The sequence below is a fragment of the Hypanus sabinus genome, chromosome 14 (assembly GCF_030144855.1).
Source record: "Hypanus sabinus isolate sHypSab1 chromosome 14, sHypSab1.hap1, whole genome shotgun sequence".
Classification (NCBI taxonomy): Eukaryota; Metazoa; Chordata; class Chondrichthyes; order Myliobatiformes; family Dasyatidae; genus Hypanus; species Hypanus sabinus.
In genome coordinates, this window is record NC_082719.1 from 108327961 (window position 1) to 108348546 (window position 20586).

General features: G+C 42.5%; 1 protein-coding gene across 3 annotated transcripts in view; it reads right to left on the bottom strand.

The window, feature by feature from the left end:
* The window catches only part of LOC132405063 (polycomb group RING finger protein 3), a 166090-nt gene that overhangs the window by 102791 nt on the left and 42713 nt on the right, over nt 1-20586 (bottom strand). For all 3 annotated transcript variants that reach the window (XM_059989797.1, XM_059989795.1, XM_059989796.1), the window contains exon 4: nt 1962-2058. In XM_059989797.1, coding sequence (XP_059845780.1) covers nt 1962-2058 — 97 coding nt within the window. The remainder of the gene's footprint in view (nt 1-1961; nt 2059-20586) is intronic.

Below are 20586 nucleotides of genomic sequence, written 5' to 3' on the forward strand. Positions count from 1 at the left end.
CTGTACAGCATAAGTGTCAAACTCAAGGCCCGCGGGCCATATCCGGCCCGGCGTACAATTATATCCGGCCCGCGAGATCATTTTAGATAGATCTATTATTTTAATTATTAATGGCCTGGCGATACGAAGCCTATGATTGTAAGTTAATACCAATCATAAAAATAATGCTTGCTCAGCAGTCTTCTTCATAAGAAACGGAATTTGTGAAGTGAAACACTTTGTAGCTATAGCAGAGACTGAGACACATGAGAACAGGCTGAAAAAACGGAGGCAATGAAAGCTGCGTTCGCACGCGCCCGACTGATCTGGCCCGCATGAAGCTGCATTTTGCCCAATCCGGCCCGTGACCTAAAATGAGTTTGACACCCCTGCTGTACAGTGTCCATGAAATTGATGCCACTTTGCCTCATTTATATAGACTCTGTGTTCCTTTCCTGAGTAAAATACAGATACAAAACATTTACTTAAGATCTCCCCCATCTCTTGGCTCCATACATGGATTATCATTCTCATCTTCCAGAGGACCAATTTTGTCCCTTGTAATCCTTTTGTCCTTAATATATCTGTAGAATCCCTTAGGATTCTCTTTCACCTTGTCTGCTAGGGCAACCTCATGTTTTCTTTTCACCTTCCTGATTTTTTCTAAAGAAGAGCTCTCTTGCATTTCTTATATTCCACAAGAACCTCATTGGTTTCTACCTGCCTATCCCTGCCACGTACCTCCATTTTTTTCTTAACCAGGGCCTCAATACCCCTTGGGAACCAAGGTTCCCCACACCTATTAACTTTATCTTACATTCTAACAGGCATATATAAGCTTTGTACTATCAAAATTTCACTTTTGAAGGCCTCCCAGTTACCAAGTTCACCTTAGCAGAAAACAACCTGCCCCAATCCAAAGTTGTTGATATTGTGGAATGAAGTTCCTCCACCATGTTGTGATGACATCTTTCGTAGAGCATGGATCCACAGACATACACAGAACACATGCATGTATACACATACACACAAAGAGACAGACACACTGACACACATACTCAATCTCACCCAGACACACATGCTCACACAAAGGAAATCCAAAATATTGTCAATACACGTTGATACTGTGGACTGAAATTCCAGCTCAAGGTACGAACGATAGGGGGAAATCAGGAGAGCCATTCAGAAATGGACATATATCAGAGAGCAGCTGGTGCAGCAGGTTCAGTCAAGTCTCACAAACTGCAAAACTGCTTGTTCACTTATCTTATTTAGAGATACAGCACAAAACAGACTATTTCAGATCACCGAGCTGGGCCAGCCAGCAACCCACCAATTTAACCTTATTCTAATCACACAACAATTTACAATGATCAATTAACCTACTAACTGGTCTTTGGACTGTGGGAGGAAACCAGAGCACTTGGAGGAAACCCATGTGCACACTGGAAGGAACGTACAAACTTTCCAACACAGAATGCTGTAATTGAACTCTGAACTCAGACTCGGAGTTGTAAAAGTGTCATCCTAATTGCTACACTACTGTGGCGCCCCAGTTATATCAGAGATATTGCCAGAAGTTAAAATCTTACTTCATTGATTGAACTGGAAAGACTCCAATGACATAAAATTAATCAAAAATTACAGACAGATGTTAAGGGCAATTAACAAAGGAAAACTGAAAACATTCACCTATACTTTCATCAGTTATTTAACAGACAATTATTTTGGGGGTGGGAAGGATTTGCTATTTTAGATTCCAAGTGCAAATACCTCAAACTCCTTTGAGAAGAGATTTATTGATCATCGTTATCTGGTAAAAATTGCATTGCACAGAATTGTATACAAACATTCACACATTTTGTGCATAAGAAATGATCAAAAAAAGCACAATACCAAACAAAAATCAAGAAGTCACTTTGCAGTTTTCCTATTTGCATGGTTAACACTAGAACAGCTACAGCTGCGTGGTTAACACTCACCCTATGTACTGCAGTGGGTGGCTCTGGTGAATGACGATCCTGCAGGTCGGACAGGTGTTATTCTCTTCAAGATATTTCACAAGACAGCTCCTACAAACTGAAGCAAACCAACAATTCATCAATATCTCGTTGACTACAATCCACTCTGGCAGGAACAGTCTAGTGAACAGAGCTCCTGACAAAGACACAGTGATTTTTTTTTCCGAATTAGTAACTAAGGAAGTGCTTGCTTAAGAACAATCAAAAGTCTAACATTAACAAGTAGTATGACCCAGGGAGCAGAAAGGCAGATTGATGCCCGATTTCTTGGCCACATCAGAAGTACAATTTGCCTGTATTGGGGTAATAAAAGCAAAAGGAAGGATGAACAAATTAACTAACACAGGATAGCATTCAAGGGGAAGAGTGACAATGAGTGTGGCAATGAAAGCACAGCAAGACAGATATTCCTTGCAACCAACACTCTTGTACATCTATTGCAGGACATCTGCACAGACCTATGGAAAAAACTGGTAGCTGGGACCAATGATTTAGAAGGGAAGATCCACTGGGTTCAACCCAACTGTGTTAACATTGAATTCTCTAATTTCTGATAAACTGTCAAGGAAACCTTTTTTCTCCTCCTGATCCATGGATAAGGCATAGCTAACAAAGCTAATTCTGATGTCTATTGATATAGTGGTTGAGAGCTGAGGCTTTGAGTTCACATAGATGAGAGAATGAATTCCAGGACTTTGGTTCAGTACCAGAGAGATCTATTTCAAGGTTAGAGTAGTGGACAACCAGGACAGGAATATGTTTATGAAATAAAATAGACTACAGGCTGCTGCAAGGCAGTTTGCAGCTTGTGGCCAAGGATTCTGAAGTTCAGAGTACTGGGTGGTATGATAATCAATAAAAAAACACGAAATGCTGGCAGAACTCAGCAGGCCAAACAGCATCTATGGGAGGAGGTAATCACTCCTGATGAAGGGTTTCGGCCCGAAACATCGTTATTACCTCCTCCCATAGATGCTGTCTGGCCTGCTGAGTTCTGCTAGCATTTCGTGTTTTTTTATTTATTTCCAGCATCTGCAGATTCACTCGTGTTGGTATGATAATCAAGGTGGTTTGTTTAGCTGATCTGAATATTCCGACATTTAGTCATCTCAACAAGCAGAGAATATTCCACTACACTCCATGCTTAAGAAAGGTCTTGGCGAGTCACCCATTATAAAACACAAGGTTGCTGGCCTATTATGCAAGTTACCATCTGATGCACCTAACAGAACGAGGCTTCAGGTTAGTACAATGTCCAGGATATTGGTGGTGGGAGATTATATAGCAGTAATGCTGTTGAACATCAAGAGGTGGTGGCTCAACTCCCTTGACCTTTCTGATGGCCAACATTATCAGTCTGAGCTTGAATCCAATGCGCATCTCATTGTCTATGTGTACGGGTGCCTTTTTTTAACCAAGTTGCACATTTTAACCCAGATAACTTCGCAAGTCCAGCCACAATTACAGCAAGTTGATAAAACAGAAACATATTTATCACATGGTGCTGGCATGCAAGAATTCAATCCCCTTGCATGATACAATAGTTTATTCTTGTTCTAATTACTAACGCTCTTAAAGTTATTACAGATATTTCTGTACTTTAACCATGTACCAAGCAAGCAATCGAGATTGCACGGTTTAATATCATTGAACAGGAACGCATCCTTGTCGTTCATTTCATGTTATTACATACTTGTTATTTATTGCTATTCATTTATATTTGCATTTGCAGTTTGTTGTTCAATGATCCTGTTTACAGTTTACAGATCCTGTTCTATAGATCTGCTAAGTATGCCTGCAGGGAAAAAAAATCTCAGGGTTGTACATGGTAACATGTATGTATTCTGATAATAAATTTTACTTGGAACTTTTTTTTTGAACTTCAAGATTGGGACTGCAGTTGACATGATGATTCTGATTTCAGAATTTATCAGTTTGATGATAATGCCGCAGCAATATTTCTGGCTCCAGTGCTAAGATTAAGAGACCTATCTCAGGTAATAACCACTTCGGGAAATTGGAACATGCCGTTTACAATATAGTAATATACCCCTTCTTCCAGATTGATTTTTATCCCTAAGGACCAAAGAAAAACGTAATTGAAACAGGTTGCACAGCCCTCGAAGCTATCCTGCCCATCAATAAGATCACAGTTCAACTGAGGCAAAGTGACACAACACTGAAAAAGGCACACTGACCCAATGCACCGATAACAAAGCATCCATTAACAATCAAATTGAATTCAATTGTTAGAATCTCAGGTGGTGACGAGAGGACGAGAGTGAGATATACCAACTAGTGGAGTGGTGTGGCAGCAATAACCCGGCACTCAACGTCAGTAAGACGAAAGAGCTGATTGTAGACTAAAGGAAGGGTCAGACAAAGGAGCACATACCAATCCTCATAGAGGGATCAGAAGTGGAGAGAGTGAGCAGCTTCAAGTTCCTTGGTGTCAAGGTCTCTGAGGATCTAATCTGGTCCCAACATATCGATGTAGTCATAAAGAAGGCAAGACAGCGGCTATACATTATTAGGAGATTGAAGAGATTTGGCATGTTAACAAATACATTCAAAAACTTCTATAGCTGTACTGTGGAGAGCATTCTGACAGGCTGCATCACTATCTGGTATGGAGGGGCTACTGCACAGGACCGAAAGAAGCTGCAGAAGGTTGTAAATCTAGTCAGTTCCATCTTGGGTACTAGGCTACAAAGTACCCAGGACGTCCTTAGGGAAAGCAGTGTCCATTTTTAAGGACCTCCAGCACCCACGGCATGCCCTTTTCTCACTGTTACCATCAGGTAGGAGGTACAGAAACCTGAAGGCACACAGTCAGCAATTCAGGAACAGCTTCTTTCCATTTGCCATCTGATTCCTAAATGGACTCTGAAGCTTTGGACACTAACTCACTTTTTTTTTATATACAGTATTTCTGTTTATGCACATTTTTAAACTCTATTCAATATATGTAATTTGATTTACTTGTTTATTTATTATTATGTTTTATTTTATTTATTATTATTTTTTCTCTCTCTGCTAGACTATGTATTACATTGAACTGCTGCTGCAAAGTTAACAAATTTAACGTCACATGCCGGTGATAATAGACCTGATTCTGATTAAATTGAATTGACTTTATTACTTCGATTTTTCACGTACATGAGTAAAAATCTTTAAGCAACGCCTCCATCTGAATATGTAATATGTAGTTTGTAATAATTTGCAATATATAGTATGTACAACAGGACAGTCAATATAACACAGAAGCACAAAGAGGCCCACTTCCCATTGCTGTCTGAAAGGAGTTTGTACATTCTTCACATAACTACATTAGTATCCTCCGGGCACTCTGCTTTCCTCCCACATACTGGTTAGCAGGTTAATTGTTCACATGGGTGTATTTGGGTGGTATGGGCTCATTTGGCTGGAAGGGCCTGTAACCACACTGTATCTCTAATTGGTAAATTAATCTTTCATACTGACTGAGCATTCAATCTACAGAGAACTAAACTGCTCACATTAGACTAAAATGTCTTTACTCCAGTCAAATCCAACTTCCTGTTCAAATGCCTTTTAACATTACATCACCAAAGACTCAAACAAATTTCTACAGGTGTACCATGGAGAGCATTCTGATGAGTTGGATGTTGGCAGCTCCCAGCACATCCTCGGACTGTGTTGATCATTAACTCAAACAATGCATTTCACTGTGTATTTCAATGTTTTTGACATATATGTGACAATTAAAGCTAGTCTTGAAATCTTTTTTACCATTTATGATCAAGCCTTCAAACTTCTTTGTACTCTTGAGTTCCCTACTCTTACCATTGTTGACCAGATCTTTGTAAATCCTCCTCTAACTTCCTCATAGCCAGCATGTCCTTCATGCAATGTGTTGAGAAGAAAAGTACACAGCATTCAATCATAGAGCACTACAGAACTGAAACAGGCCCTTTAGCCTACTCAGTCTCTGCCAGACTATTATTCCACCTCGTCCCATTGACCTGAACCTGGACCACAGCCCTCCATACCCCTCCATCCATGTACTTATACAAACCAGAAAACATTGCACTCGAACCCACATTCACCTCTCATGCTGGCAGCTTGTTCCACAATCACACCCTAAGTGAAGATCCCTCTCAGGTTCCCCTTGAACTTCTCCTTTTCACCCTTAAACAATAAGGTTCTAAATGGTGTTTAAAATTCAGAAGTATTTTATAGAATGTGTCTTCTCTTAACTCCTATATTGTTGGAATATATAAAGATGGTATTAGCCATTCAACTTACCATCACTGCAGGTAAGAGCATTGACCAGCAACCAATCCAGACATCGAAAGTTTGAGAGGACGGAATTTCACTCAGGCGCACTGCCTGAGTAGAAAAAGGGAATGGCAAGCAGATCACAGCAGAGCAAAAGAGCTTTGACCAGTGACCAATCTGCATTTGAGATCGATTAGCAAGAGCAAATTATAGGAAGGCAGGGGCAAGCACAGTGGCCATTATCTGAGTGGACAGTAAGGTTTTAGCTCTTCGAGGCATCGGCAAAGACAGACCAGTCAGAGAAGGCAAAGGAAAAGAAAAACTCAAGGTTAAGTTTTCTTTTTCCTTCTCTTCTTTATATCTACTCAGTTAGGACAAAAGGAAATGCCAGGCAGGGTAGTGAAATATACCTCTTGCAGGATCTGGGAAGGCAGGAAGACCTCCCAGAAGACCTTCCAGAAGACCTTCCAGAAGGCAGTTGTCCCTGACAACTATTAACTACAGGAAGTGAATCCAGCTGCTGCTTCAAACGCTCCACGTTAAGGGTTTGGAACTGGAATTGGATGAATACCAGATCATTCAGGAGGCTGAGGGATGATAGATAGGACATATAGAGAGGAAGTAGAGAGGAAGCAGAACACAGAAAACTGGGTGACAGTCAGGAAAGGAATTGCTGAACCTCTGGCTAGGATCTTTATGTCCTCATTGTCCACGGGAATGGTACCGGAGGATTGGACGGAGGCGAATGTTGTCCCCTTGTTCAAAAAAGGTAGTGGGGATAGTCCAGGTAATTATAGACCAGTGAGTCTTACGTCTATGGTGAGAAAGCTGTTGGAAAAGATACTTAGAGATAGGATCTATGGGCATTTAGAGAATCATGGTCTGATCAGGGACAGTCAGCATGGCTTTGTGAAGGGCAGATCATGCTTAACAAGCCTAATAGAGTTCTTTGAGGAGGTGACTAGGCATATAGATGAGGGTAGTGCAGTGGATGTGATCTACATGGATTTTAGTAAGGCATTTGACAAGGTTCCACACAATAGGCTTATTCAGAAAGTCAGAAGGCATGGGATCCAGGGAAGTTTGGCCAGGTGGATTCAGAATTGGCTTGCCTGCAGAAGGCAGAGGGTCGTGGTGGAGGGAGTACATTCAGATTGGAGGATTGTGACTAGTGGTGTTCCACAAGGATCTGTTCTGGGACCTCTACTTTTTGTGATTTTTATTAACGACCTGGATGTGGGGGTAGAAGGGTGGGTTGGCAAGTTTGCAGATGACACAAAGGTTGGTGGTGTTGCAGATAGTGTAGAGGGATTATCGAAGATTGCAGAGAGACATTGATAGGATGCAGAAGTGGGCTGAGAAGTGGCAGATGGAGTTCAACCCGGAGAAGTGTGAGGTGGTACACTTTGGAAGGACAAACTCCAAGGCAGAGTAGAAAGTAAATGGCAGGATACTTGGTAGTGTGGAGGAGCAGAGGGATCTGGGGGTATATGTCCACAGATCCCTGAAAGTTGCCTCACAAGGTAGATAGGGTAGTTAAGAAAGCTTATGGGATGTTAGCTTTCATAAGTCGAGGGATAGAGTTTAAGAGACGCAATGTAATAATGCAGCTCTATAAAACTCTAGTTAGGCCACACTTGGAGTACAGTGTCCAGTTCTGGTCACCTCAGTATAGGAAGGATGTGGAAGCATTGGAAAGGGTACAGAGATTTACCAGGATGCTGCCTGGTTTAGAGAGAATGGATTATGATCAGAGATTAAGGGAGCTAGGGCTTTACTCTTTGGAGAGAAGGAGGATGAGAGGAGACATGATAGAGGTGTACAAGATATTAAGAGGAATAGACAAGAATGGACAGCCAGCGCCTCTTCCCCAGGGCACCACTTCTCAGTACAAGAGGACATGGCTTTAAGGTAAGGGGAGGGAAGTTCAAGGGGGATATTAGAAGAAGGTTTTTCACTCAGAGAGTGGCTGGTGCATGGAATGCACTGCCTGAGTCAGTGGTGGAGGCAGATACACTAGTGAAGTTTAAGAGACTACTAGACAGGTATATGGAGGAATTTAAGGTGGGGGGTTATATGGGAGGCAGGGTTTGAGGGTTAGCACAACATTGTTGGCCGAAGGGCCTGTAATGTGCTGTGCTATTCTATGTTCTATGTTCTATAAAGGGAAGGGGGTTAAGGAGCCAGTGCAGAGTACCCCACGGGCATCCCCTCAACAACTGTATATCACCTTGGATACCGTTGGGGATTGACCTAACAGAGGAATGTCACTGTGGTCGGGTCTCCGGCACGGAGTCTGGCTTTGTGACTGAGAAGGGGGGGGATGGTGAGAAGAGGCACGCTGTGGTGATAAGGGATTTGTTAGTTAGGGGAACGGACAGGAGGTTCTGTGGATGAGAACGAGATTCCCGGATGATATATTGCTCCCAGGTGCCAGAGTTGGGGACATCTTGGGTCGAGTCCTCTGCATTCTTAAGTGAGAGGGTGAACAGCAAGAAGTCCGGGTCCATGTAGGGACCAATAACATGGAAAGGCTGAGAGTCATCTGCATAAAGTATTCAGGGAGTTAAGGCTGATTTATACTTCTGCGTCGTAGCCTACGCCGCAGCCTTCGTAAGTGGCCTGCGCCGCTGTGAGCATTTATATCTGTGTGTTGGTGTGTCTGCCTCGCTCTGCAATTCACCACCAAAACGCTAGTTGGTGGTGGGGTTTCTATGCCACTGTGTAGAGTTTCTTTGTGTACAGGCAGACCCCAGTTATGAACGTCCGACTTATGGAGAACTCGTAGTTACGAACCGAGGAAGGAGAACACTGTTCACCACTTTAAGTCAGATTGCGACGCCGACCACCATTTTAAGTCGTTGCCATTGAGTGCTTAACTTTGTATTTGGCTTAAATTTTTCTTAGTAAGATTCACCCTGATCCCACGCCCCCCCCCCCCCCCCCCACCTTCCATTCCGGTCAGTTGGTGGCACAATGAGATCAGCACTGGGCTGGAGAATGGAGATTTCCGAGTTCAATCCAGTTACAGACCACTTCCATGCCGAGTTGATGTCGATCCAGTGACTCCCGTACCATTTGTGCCGGGTTGATGTCGAGCTCGCAACTCGACCTCATTAAAGAAAACACTGCCACCTCCAGTTTAAATTCCCACGTGGAATATTGTGGAGGATCAAATACCCAAACCCAGCACAGCCCCCACTTGTCCCATTTAACCTGTCTCAGTGCAGTAGAGTTTAGGACCCAGGGAATTCAATGCAGTGGTCCTTAGGACCCAGCAGACCTCGGGAGCCGGCACAGGTCGGGACCTGCCGCCTGCAGTGTTTCTGTTTCATTGACGGTAAGCGATCACGATTGAAAATAAAGTGGAAATAACAAAGTGTTTGGAAAGAGGTAAAACGCCATCGGTCATTGGAAAAGCGTTAGGCTACGGTCTGTCAATGATCGGAACAATTTTAAGGGATAAAGTGAGAATAATGGAGCATGTGAAAGACCCTGCCCTGATGAAATCTACAATTATTACTAAGCAATGCAGTGCTTTAATTATTGGAATACATATGTTTCTTAAGTGTTTTACATGCATAGAAAGGTAAAATATATACTATATACTAAGATAAACATTTGATTAACTGACGCTAAATAATACCAGATGTACTTGTTCTGACTTACGTACAAATCCGACTTAAAGACAGACTCAGGGACTGAATTCGTACGTAACCTGGGAACTGCCTGTACTTCAAACAATGGCGACTGAGCTCATCATGTTGGAATTGGAGCTAAGAAATGTTGAACAAGAGTTACTCTTATTGAAATTAATGCAACGCAGAAAAGAGAGAAGACATCAGAGGAGATGGATTGAGGCAGAAGGAGGGTGAATTTTCTGTGCTTGTCCAGCCACTGAGAGACATGGACAAGGAAATGCATTTGAAATATTTTCAGATGTCAGCAGGTAGATTTGACAATTTGGTTCATCATCTCCAACCATTTATTTCGTATCGGTGTATGCACAGTATGCCTATAGACAGGAGGAAATGCAATGCTACCAAGTGGACCAATCACAGTTGTTGCGGTCTGCATTGCCACGACGCGCAATTACATTTTTGGAGAGGTACACGTCAGGCTATGATGTAGGGTACAGCATAGGTTACACGGATACGCTGTACCTACGGCGTTCATTTGACGCAGAAATATAAATCAGCCTTTAGGTGTTAAGTTAAAGGGCAGGACCTCCAGGCTTGTGATCTCAGGATTGCTACCTGTGCCACATGCTAGAACTAGGAAGATTATACAGTTTAATAAATGGCTAAGGAGTTGATGTAGGAGGGAGGGCATAAGATTTTTGGATCATTAGGCTCTGTTCCAGAGAAGGTGGGACCTATACAGAAAGGACACTGAACTGGAGGGGGACTAATACCCTAGTGGGAACGTTCCTTAATGCTGCATGGTGGGGATTCAACTAGGTTTGCAGGGGGATGGGAAACAGAGTGCTAAAACAGATAGCGGAGAGGTTGTGGAAACAGATGGTATTAAGACCTCAGACAAAGTCAGGAATTATAAAGTTGAGCATGGTGCGACTAGTGTCCTGAACTAGTGTTGTAGGAAAGGAGGATGAACTCAGGGCATGGATCAACACCCAGAACTATGTGAGGTAGCCATTAGAGAGACTTGGTTTCAGGAGAAGCAGGACCGACACCTCAATGTTCCAGGGTTCTGTTGTTTCAGACGTGACAGGGCAGGAGGTATTAAAGGTGGGGACGGAGTGGGGGGGGGGGGGGGGAAACTAGTCACAGAAAATGTCATGGTATTGCTCCCGCAGGACAGACTGCAGAACTCAACTAGGGAGGTGGAACAGAGAAATTAGAAAGATGTGACCACATTAATGGGGCTATATTACAACCACCCAACAGTCCTAGGGATTCAGAGGAACAAATTTATAAAGTGATCACAAACTATTGAAAGAAACATGAGGTTGTTAGAATCAGTGATTTTAACCTTCTACATATTGACTGGATATTCCATTACATCAAATGACAAGATGGGATAGAGTTTGTCAAAGTTTCCTTCATCAGTATGAAGAAGTCCCAATGAGAGAGCATGCGATACTGAATTTGTTATTAGGGAATGAGACAGGGCAGGTGACAGAAGTTTGTGTAGGGGAACATTTTCCATTCAGTGACCACAATGCCATTAGTTTCAAAGTAAATATGCAGAGAGATAGGACTGGTCCATGGATTGAGATTCTAAACTGGAGAAAGGCTAACTTTGATGCTATCAGAAAGGATCTGGTAAGTGTAAATTTGGGACAGGCTGTTTTCTGGCAAAGGTATACTTTGTAAATGCGAGGCTTTCAAAAATGAAATTTTGAGAGTACAAAACTTGTATGTGCCTGTCAGAATAAAATATAAAGATAACAAGTGTAGGGAACCTTGGCATTCATGTGATATTGAGGCCCTTGTTAAGTGAAAAAAGGAGGTGCATTGTAAGTATAGGGAAGTAGGAACAAATAAGGTGCTTGTGGAGTACAAGAAATGCAAGAGAACACTTAAGAAAGGAATCAGGAAGGCTAAAAGATGGCATGAAGTTGCTCTATCAAACAAAGTGAAGGAGTATCCCAAGGGATTCTACAGCAAAAGGACTGCGAAGAACAAAATTGGTTCTCTGGAAGATCTGTGTAGAGCCAAAACAAATGGGGAGATCTTAATGTAGTCTTTGCATCTCTATTGACTTGGGAGATGGATACAGAGCCTATTCAAGCGAGGCAAAGCGGCATCAAATTCATAGACCCTGTACAGATTACAGAGGAGGGAAGGCGTAATGCCTCAGAGGTTGGCTCCTCCAAAAATTGGGCACCAGTGCCCAGTGTTCCCTTGGACCCGACGGGAGGCAAGTGCAGAAATTGTCGGGTCCCAGCAGAGATATTTAAAACATCTTTAGAGATAGGAATGGATTGAAGGATAGCCAATGTTGCTATGCTGTTTAAAATGCTCCAAACATAAAGCAAGAAAATTATAGGCCGGTGAGTCTGACATTAGTCGTGGGAAAGTTATTAGGAGGTATTCTAAAGGACCAGATATATGAGTATTTGGATAAATGTGGACTGATTAAAGATAGTTAGCATGGCAGGTCACGTATAACCAATGTTAAGAGTTTTTTGAGGAAGTTACCAGGTGTTACGGGTAATCCTAGTTTGGAACGGGGTCCAGAATTGACCCTATGAACTGTGCTGCTATTAAGAGAGAGGGGGGGGGAAGGCATCTGGGGGGGAGGGGTGTGTGTGTGTGTGTGTGTGTGTGTGTGTGTGTGTGTGTGTGTGTGTGTGTGTGTGAGTGTGTGTGTGTGTGTGTGTGTGTGTGTGTGTGTGTGTGTGTGTGAGTGTGTGTGTGTGTGTGTGTGTGTGTGAGAGTGAGAGTGAGTGAGTGAGTGAGAGAGAGAGAGAGAGAGAGAGAGAGAGAGAGAGAGAGAGAGAGAGACAGACAGACAGATAGAAACTGCTCTAAGGATTGATATTATGGTTTCTCTACCAGCTTGTCTACCTTTCCCCGAGGTCACCTGCCTGCTTGCAAAAGTTCCTGCAGAAAGAGGGCGGAGCAGGTTGATGGACAGCTGATGTCCAACATGTGGAGATAAAAAACCAGGTCCACTGTTACACAGACAGACACACCACGAAACACACAGTTCGGACACTGAACAAGCTTTGTTGCACCCACAAGAAGGTGGGGTTTTGGAGGATCGATTCGGGGAAATCGATCAGTGGCTCACAGTGTGAAAAGGTGTGACAGGTGGGGAATTTTTTGTGTCCATCCTGGCCTGGGTGATAATTCCACCACTGAAGAATGGTCATATGTAACATGGTCATAGTCCAGGGGTGGGCAAACTTTTTGACTTGTGGGCCACAAAGGGTTCTAAAATTTGACAGGGGGGCCGGACCAGGAGCAGATGGACGGAGTGTTTTGGTAATACACCTCATAAGAGAAAATAAAATATCATGGGATATGTAGAAAACATGTGCTTTAATTTCAATTGAAAATGAACAAATGCATTACAACAAAATATCTGTCTTTGAAGTCCCATGGTATTTAGCTATTTATTGAAATGACTTTTAAAACACTGAAAATTAAATGAATAAAATACAGCTTTTTTAATAGTAACAGTTATTATTTTAAAGCACTGAAAATTCTGTTATCCTTCAAGATATTATCATCATCACTTTCCTCCTGACTGTCTTTATTTCAAAAACAGTAGGAGATGCAGGTCTACTTGTCCTGCTCCTTCTTATTCAATTGTCCCCTGTGCCAAAACTCAACAACGACCAGCACAAAGAAAGAACAATGACAGCGCGCCAGTATGCGGAGCGTGTTATTTGATCTGGAGCGCATTTTTTATTTTGAGAACGTACGTGCACCTGCGCACTACTCATGTCCATCACTTAACAGAAATGACATGTAACATGTAAGGCTTATTGAAAAAAATATTTTCAAATGCATTTTTTACTTAACACAACGAAGAAACTTATTTTTAATTTCAGTGGGAACAGTGTTGTTGGTCTCCCTTTTTAGCCAGCACATCAAAGTCCGGATTTAGTTTTGTTGTGGCGATTCTCAGGATGGATCTGAGGTGTTGGTCAGTTAACTTGGATCGGTGTCTGGCTTTGTTGATGTTCATGACGCTGAACGCCTGTTCACACAAATAGGTCGAGCCGAACAAAGAGTAAAGCGCAAATGTGGAGTAATACGCTGCACCTCAACAAAGGTCAATGTATATAGAGTGCATCATCTATTGGGAAAACGCACGCCAGAATTGCGGGGAAAAAACGTTAACAAGGTTTATTAATATAATTTCATCAAGTTCTGCGGGCCGGATTAAAAAGCTTAATGGGCCGTAGTTTGCCCATGCCTGTCATAGTCAGTGACAATGGGAAGACCGACAGCATCACCTCTCACCTCTCTCTCTCTCTCTCTCCGTTACTCAACCAACTACCTCAAAAAGAACTGAACTCTCTTCATCATCATAAGACTGTACCCATTTACCCCTGGTTTTGAAAGAGCCTAGTTTTGCTCCAAAACTATATATAATTGCAATCCTGTTTATTATATTTGCATTGATATTACTGTATTGCTTAGTTACTAATAAACACTATTAGTTTATATCAATACCAGACTCCAATGTGGTTTCCATTTCTGCAGGTTCTTTAACCCAGTCACGGGGTACTTGACACCAGGAAAGGGGATGATGGCAAGTCAGTGGATGCCATTACGTGGTCTTTAGTATGGCATTTGACAAGGCAGTTGATGCGATTACGTGGACTTTAGTATGGCATTTGACAAGGCAGTGGATGCTGTCCAGTGGATGGGAACAAGTGCAGAGAGACAGAGGGGTGTAAAATGAGGGTAGAAGCAAAAAGCAGTAAGGTGAAAAGTAAAAGTGGCAGACAGGCAAATCCAGGGCAAAAAGCAAAACGGGCTACTTTTCAACACAACTGTATAAGGGCTAAGAGTGTTGTAAAAACAAGCCTGAAGGCATTGTGTATCAATGCAAGGAGCACTCGTAACAAGGTGGCTGAAATGAATATGCAGATAGTTATTAATGAATATGATATAGTTTGGATCACAGAGATATGGCTCCATTGTGACCAAGGATGGGAGCTCAACATCCAGGATATTCAATATTCAGGAGGGATAGACATGAAAGAAAAGGAAGTGGGGTAGAGTAGCTGGTTAGAGAGGAGATTAAAGCAATAGAAAGGAAGGACATTAGCATGGAGGATGTGGAATCGATATGGGTAGAGCTGCATAACACTACAGGGCAGAAAACACTGGTGGGAGTTGTGTACAGGCCAACAGGAAATTAGAAATGAGTGCAATAAAGGAACAGTAGTTATAATGGGTGACTTCAATCTACCTATAGATTGGATGAACCAAATTGGTAAGGGTGCTGAAGAACAGGATTTCTTGGTATGTATGCGGGATGGTTTTCTGAACCAACATGTCAAGGAACCAACTAGAGAGCAAGCCATTCTAGATTGGGTATTGAGCAATGAGGAAGGGTTAGTTAGCAATCTTGTCGTGCGAGGCCCCTTGGGTAAGTGACCATAATATGGTGGAATTCTTCAATAAAGATGGAAAGTGACATAGTTAATTCAGAAACAAAGGTTCTGAACTTAAAGAAGAGTGACTTTGAAGGTATGAGACGTGAATTAGCTAAGATAGACTGGCAAATGATACTTAAAGGGTTGACGGTGGATATGCAATGGTAAAAGCATTTAAAGAACACATGAATGAACTACAACAATTGCTCATCCCAGTTTGGCAAAAGAATAAACGAGGGAAGGTAGTGCACCCATGGCTGACAAGGGAAATTAGGGATAGTATCAAGTCCAAAGAAGAAACATATAAATTAGCCAGAAAAAGTGGTACACCTGAGGACTGGGAGAAATTCAGAGTCCAGCAGAGGAGGACAAAGGGCTTAATTAGGAAAGGGAAAAAACATTATGAGAGAAAGCTGGCAGGGAACATAAAAACTGACTGTAAAAGCTTTTATAGATAAGTGAAAAGAAAAAGATTGGTTAAGACAAATGCAGGTCCCTTACAGTCAGAAACAGGTGAATTGATCATGGGGAACAAGGACATGGCAGACCAACTGAATAACTACTTTGGCTCACTATGTCTTCACTAAGGAGGACATAAATAATCTTCCGGAAATAGTAGGGGACCAAAGGTCTAATGAGATGGAGGAACTGAGGGAAATACATGTTAGTAGGGAAGTGGTATTAGGTAAATTAAAGGGATTAAAGGCAGATAAATCCCCAGGGCGAGATGGTCTGCAGCCCAGAGTGCTTAAGGAAGTAGCCCAAGAAATAGTGGATGCATTAGTGCTAATTTTTCAAAACTCTTTAGATTCTGGATTAGTTCTTGAGGATTGGAGGGTGGCTCATGTAACCCCACTTTTTAAAAAAGGAAGGAGAAAGAAACTGGGGAATTATAGACCGGTGGTGGGGAAAATGCTACAGTCAGTTATCAAAGATGTGATAACAGCACATTTGGAAAGCAATGAAATCATCGGACAAAGTCAGCATGGATTTGTGAAAGGAAAATTATGTCTGACGAATCTTATAGAATTTTTTGAGGATGTAACTAGTAGAGTGGATGGGGAGAACCAGTAGATGTGGTATATTTAGATTTTCAAAAGGCTTTTGGCAAGGTCTCACACAGGAGATTGGTGTGCAAACTTAAAGCACATGGTATTGGGGGTATGTTATTGATGTGGATAGAGAATTGGTTGGCAGACAGGAAGCAAAGAGTGGGAGTAAACGGGAGCTTTTCAGAATGGCAGGCAGTGACTAGTGGGGTACCGCAAGGCTCAGTGCTGGGACCTCAATTGTTTACAATATATATTAATGATTTAGACGAGAGAATTAAATGCAGCATCTCCAAGTTTGCAGATGACACAAAGCTGGGCGGCAGTGTTAGCTGTGAGGAGGATGCTAAGAGGATGCAGGGTGACTTGGATAGGTTAGGTGAGTGGGCAAATTCATGGCAGATGCAATTTAATGTGGATAAATGTGAGGTTATCCACTTTGGTTGCAAGAACAGGAAAACAGATTATTATCTGAATGGTGGCCGATTAGGAAAAGGGGAGGTGCAACGAGACCTGGGTGTCATTGTACACCAGTCATTGAAGGTGGGCATGCAGGTACAGCAGGCGGTGAAAAAGGCAAATGGTATGTTGGCATTCATAGCAAGAGGATTTGAGTACAGGAGCAGGGAGGTTCTACTGCAGTTGTACAAGGCCTTGGTGAGACCACACCTGGAGTATTGTGTGCAGTTTTGGTCCCCTATTCTGAGGAAAGACATTCTTGCCATAGAGGGAGTACAAAGAAGGTTCACCAGATTGATTCCTGGGATGGCAGGACTTTCATATGAAGAAAGACTGGATTGGCTAGGCTTATACTCTCTGGAATTTAGAAGATTGAGGGGGGATCTTATTGAAATGTATAAAATTCTAAAGGGATTGGACAGGCTAGATGCAGGAAGATTGTTTCTGATGTTAGGGGAGTCCAGAACGAGGGGTCACAAGGATAAAGGGGAAGCCTTTTAGGACTGAGATGAGTAAAAACTTCTTCACACAGAGAGTGGTGAATCTGTGGAATTCTCTGCCACAGGAAACAGTTGAGGCCAGCTCATTGGCTATATTTAAGAGGAAGTTCGAGATGGCCCTTGTGGCTAAAGGGATCGGGGGTATGGCGAGAAAGCAGGTACAGGGTTCTGAGTTGGATTATCAGCCATAATCATACTGAATGGCAATACAGGCTCGAAGGGCTGAATGGCCTACTCTTGCAGCTATTTTCTATTCCTATGTCTATGTGGACTTCAGTAATGCATTTGACAAGGCAGTGAATGCCGTCTACGTGGACATTAGTAAGGCATTTGACAAGGGAGTGGATGCCATTGCGCGGACTTTAGCAAGGCATTTGACAAGGTCCCGCATGGAAGGCTGGTCATGTCAGTGTTGAGATTGAGGTAGTAAATTGGATTGAACATCTTCTTTGTGGGAGAAGCCAGAGAGAGTCCATAGAGGGTTGCCTCTCAAAATGGAGGCCTGTGACAAGTGGTATGCCGCATGGATCGGCACTAGGTCCTTTGTCGTTTGTGATCAATATCAATGATCTGGAAGATAATGTCATTAACTGGATCAGCAAATTTATGGATGACACCAAACTTAGGGGTGTAGTTGACAGTGAGGAGGCTATCACGCCTTGTACAGGAATCTGGATCAGCTGGAAAAATGGGCTGAAAAACGGCAGGTAGAATTCAATGCAGTCAAGTGCGAGCTTTAGTACTTTGATAGTACCAACTAGTTTACATCTTACATAGTGAATGGTAGGGCACTTAGGTGTGTGGTAGAACAAAGGTAACTGGGAATACAGGTACATAACTCATACAGGTGCATGGGGTTGTAAAGAAAGCTTTCATAAATCAATGTATTGCGTACAAGAGATGGGATGGCATATTGAAGTTGTATAAGTCGTGGATGAGGCCTAATTTGGAGTATTGTGTGCCGTTTTGGTCACGTCCCTGAAGTCAAGATGCAAATAAGGTTGAAGGAGTACAGTGAAAATTTATAAGAATATTGCTGGGTGTGGAAAACCTGAGTTATAAGGAAAGATTGAATAGGTTAGGACTTTATTACTTAGAATATAAAAGATTGAGAGGAGATTTGATAGAGGTATGCAAAATTATGAGGAGTATATATCAGGTAAATGCAAGCAGGCTTTTTCCATTAAGGTTGTGTGAGACTACAACCACAGGTTACAGCTTAAGGGTGAAAGGTGAAACGATTCAGGGGAAAATGAGGGGAAACTTCTTCATTCCGAGGAGCGTGAGTGTGTTGAATGAGCTGCCAGCATAATTGGTGCATGTGATCTCAATTTCAACATTGAAGTGAAGATTGGATGGCTACATTGATAATAGGTATGTGAAGGGCTAATGTCCAGACGCAGGTCATTGGAAGTAGTCAGATAAAATTATTTTGGCATGGACTAGATGGGACATAGGGCCTGTTTCTGTGCTGTACTTCTCTGTGACTCTGACATCCAATGTATGTAACTTGTCCAAAACAAACATAACACTTTAGCAGACATACTAACTGCGACAGAGTAACATAGCCTAACAGCTCCATCTGCTGGCTTGATTTAGAAATGGAAGCAAACTCCACAGGTCGGAAGCACCTTCAGTGATGAAGTAAAAGCCAATTTAAACAGAAGGCAAACAAAGGAGAATCTGCAGATGCTGGAAATCCAAGCAACACACACGAAGTGCTGAATTCCTCCAGCATTTAGTGTGTTAAACAGAAGACAAAAGGTTTAACATTAAAGCAAAGATTTGTGTTGAAAAAAGTTCACCAGCATGTTGGAATAGAGATGGAAAATAGGAAGACACTACAGTTAACTGCATGGCTGAGGAGGGCTTTAGGTAGATGGATCTTTGGACTCTCCAGCAAGTAGGCTGGGACCTGTACAATAGGGACAGGCTGTATTTTAACTACAGGGAAACCAACATCCTAATGGAAAGCTTTGTTACTGCTGCTCAGGAGGGTTCAAACTAGTCTGATGTGACAGTACTGTGGCACTGTACATTATGGCTCGCGCATCACTGTACAGCACCGCTCTCTAAAAACTCATTTCCTCATTGACTTTAATACAAACCTCTACAAGCAAGTGCAGCACAGACTGGCACATGGAACTTGGATATTATACAGACTGGTACGAGACTGAGATATCACGTAGTCCAGCACGTGGGGACATTATACAGCCTGGCACATGGGACAACAGTATGTACCATGGATTGGGTACAAATGCAGACAGAGCAGAGTTAAGTTGTACCAGAGGCAAAATTCATAAGGAGAATGAATTATGAAGGTGCTGTATTTAAATGCACATAGCATCTGGAATAAGGTGGACAAACTCATGGTGCAATTAGTGATTGGGTGGTATGATGTTGCAGTCAAGATATAACAGATAACACACTACATACAATTAAAGTATATTTATGAATGTTAACTTAACCAAACCATTATTAAACAAAGAAAAAAGGGGGGTAAACCAAAAAAAAAAGTCAAAGGTGCACAAGTTGGAACTCAAAACATCCAAAAGCTGAAGTGTCCGATGAGCTAACTCCTATTCACTGATCACCAGTAGGATTTCCCCTTTTAGACTCCATGGAATCCTGCACTCCTGTTAGATCGAATTCTACAGCAGGTCCCCTCGAGCTTCTTCTCTCTCTATCTCCCACTGAAAAGACCTCGACACACCCTAGAGTCCATCATAAAATCCCCTTTGCCCAGTCTTCTCTAGAACTTTCTCCCAATTCCACCATCCTGATTGGATGACAAGACACTCTTAATCAGAACATCACAACACCTCATCTTTAATAGTAACCCAAGAGGAGGTTTGGGAATCTCTTCATCAATCATTGGGGAGTTTGCATAAGGTAACATATACCACACCCCCATTTCCTCCAAGCCTGTACAGCATTCAGTGGTTAGGTCCCTTTCAGGTCTCTCCATTGACTACCTTTCTGTTCTCTCACTTCGGCACAGAGTCCTCTTACTAGGTGTAGGGTCCACGTCAGGCTCTGGGTCAACACGTACCTCCTGTCCTAGAGCAAAAAGGTGGTTCTGAAGGAGAATTTTGACAGGCCAATTCCTGTCTTCTGGCTTCACCCAGAAAACTGGCACATTCGGCATCTGACTCTTCACTACTTTAGGGGTAACCACCTAGCAGTCAGCCAACTTATGCTTCTCTGCTGGCCCCAAATTCCTTATTGGAACT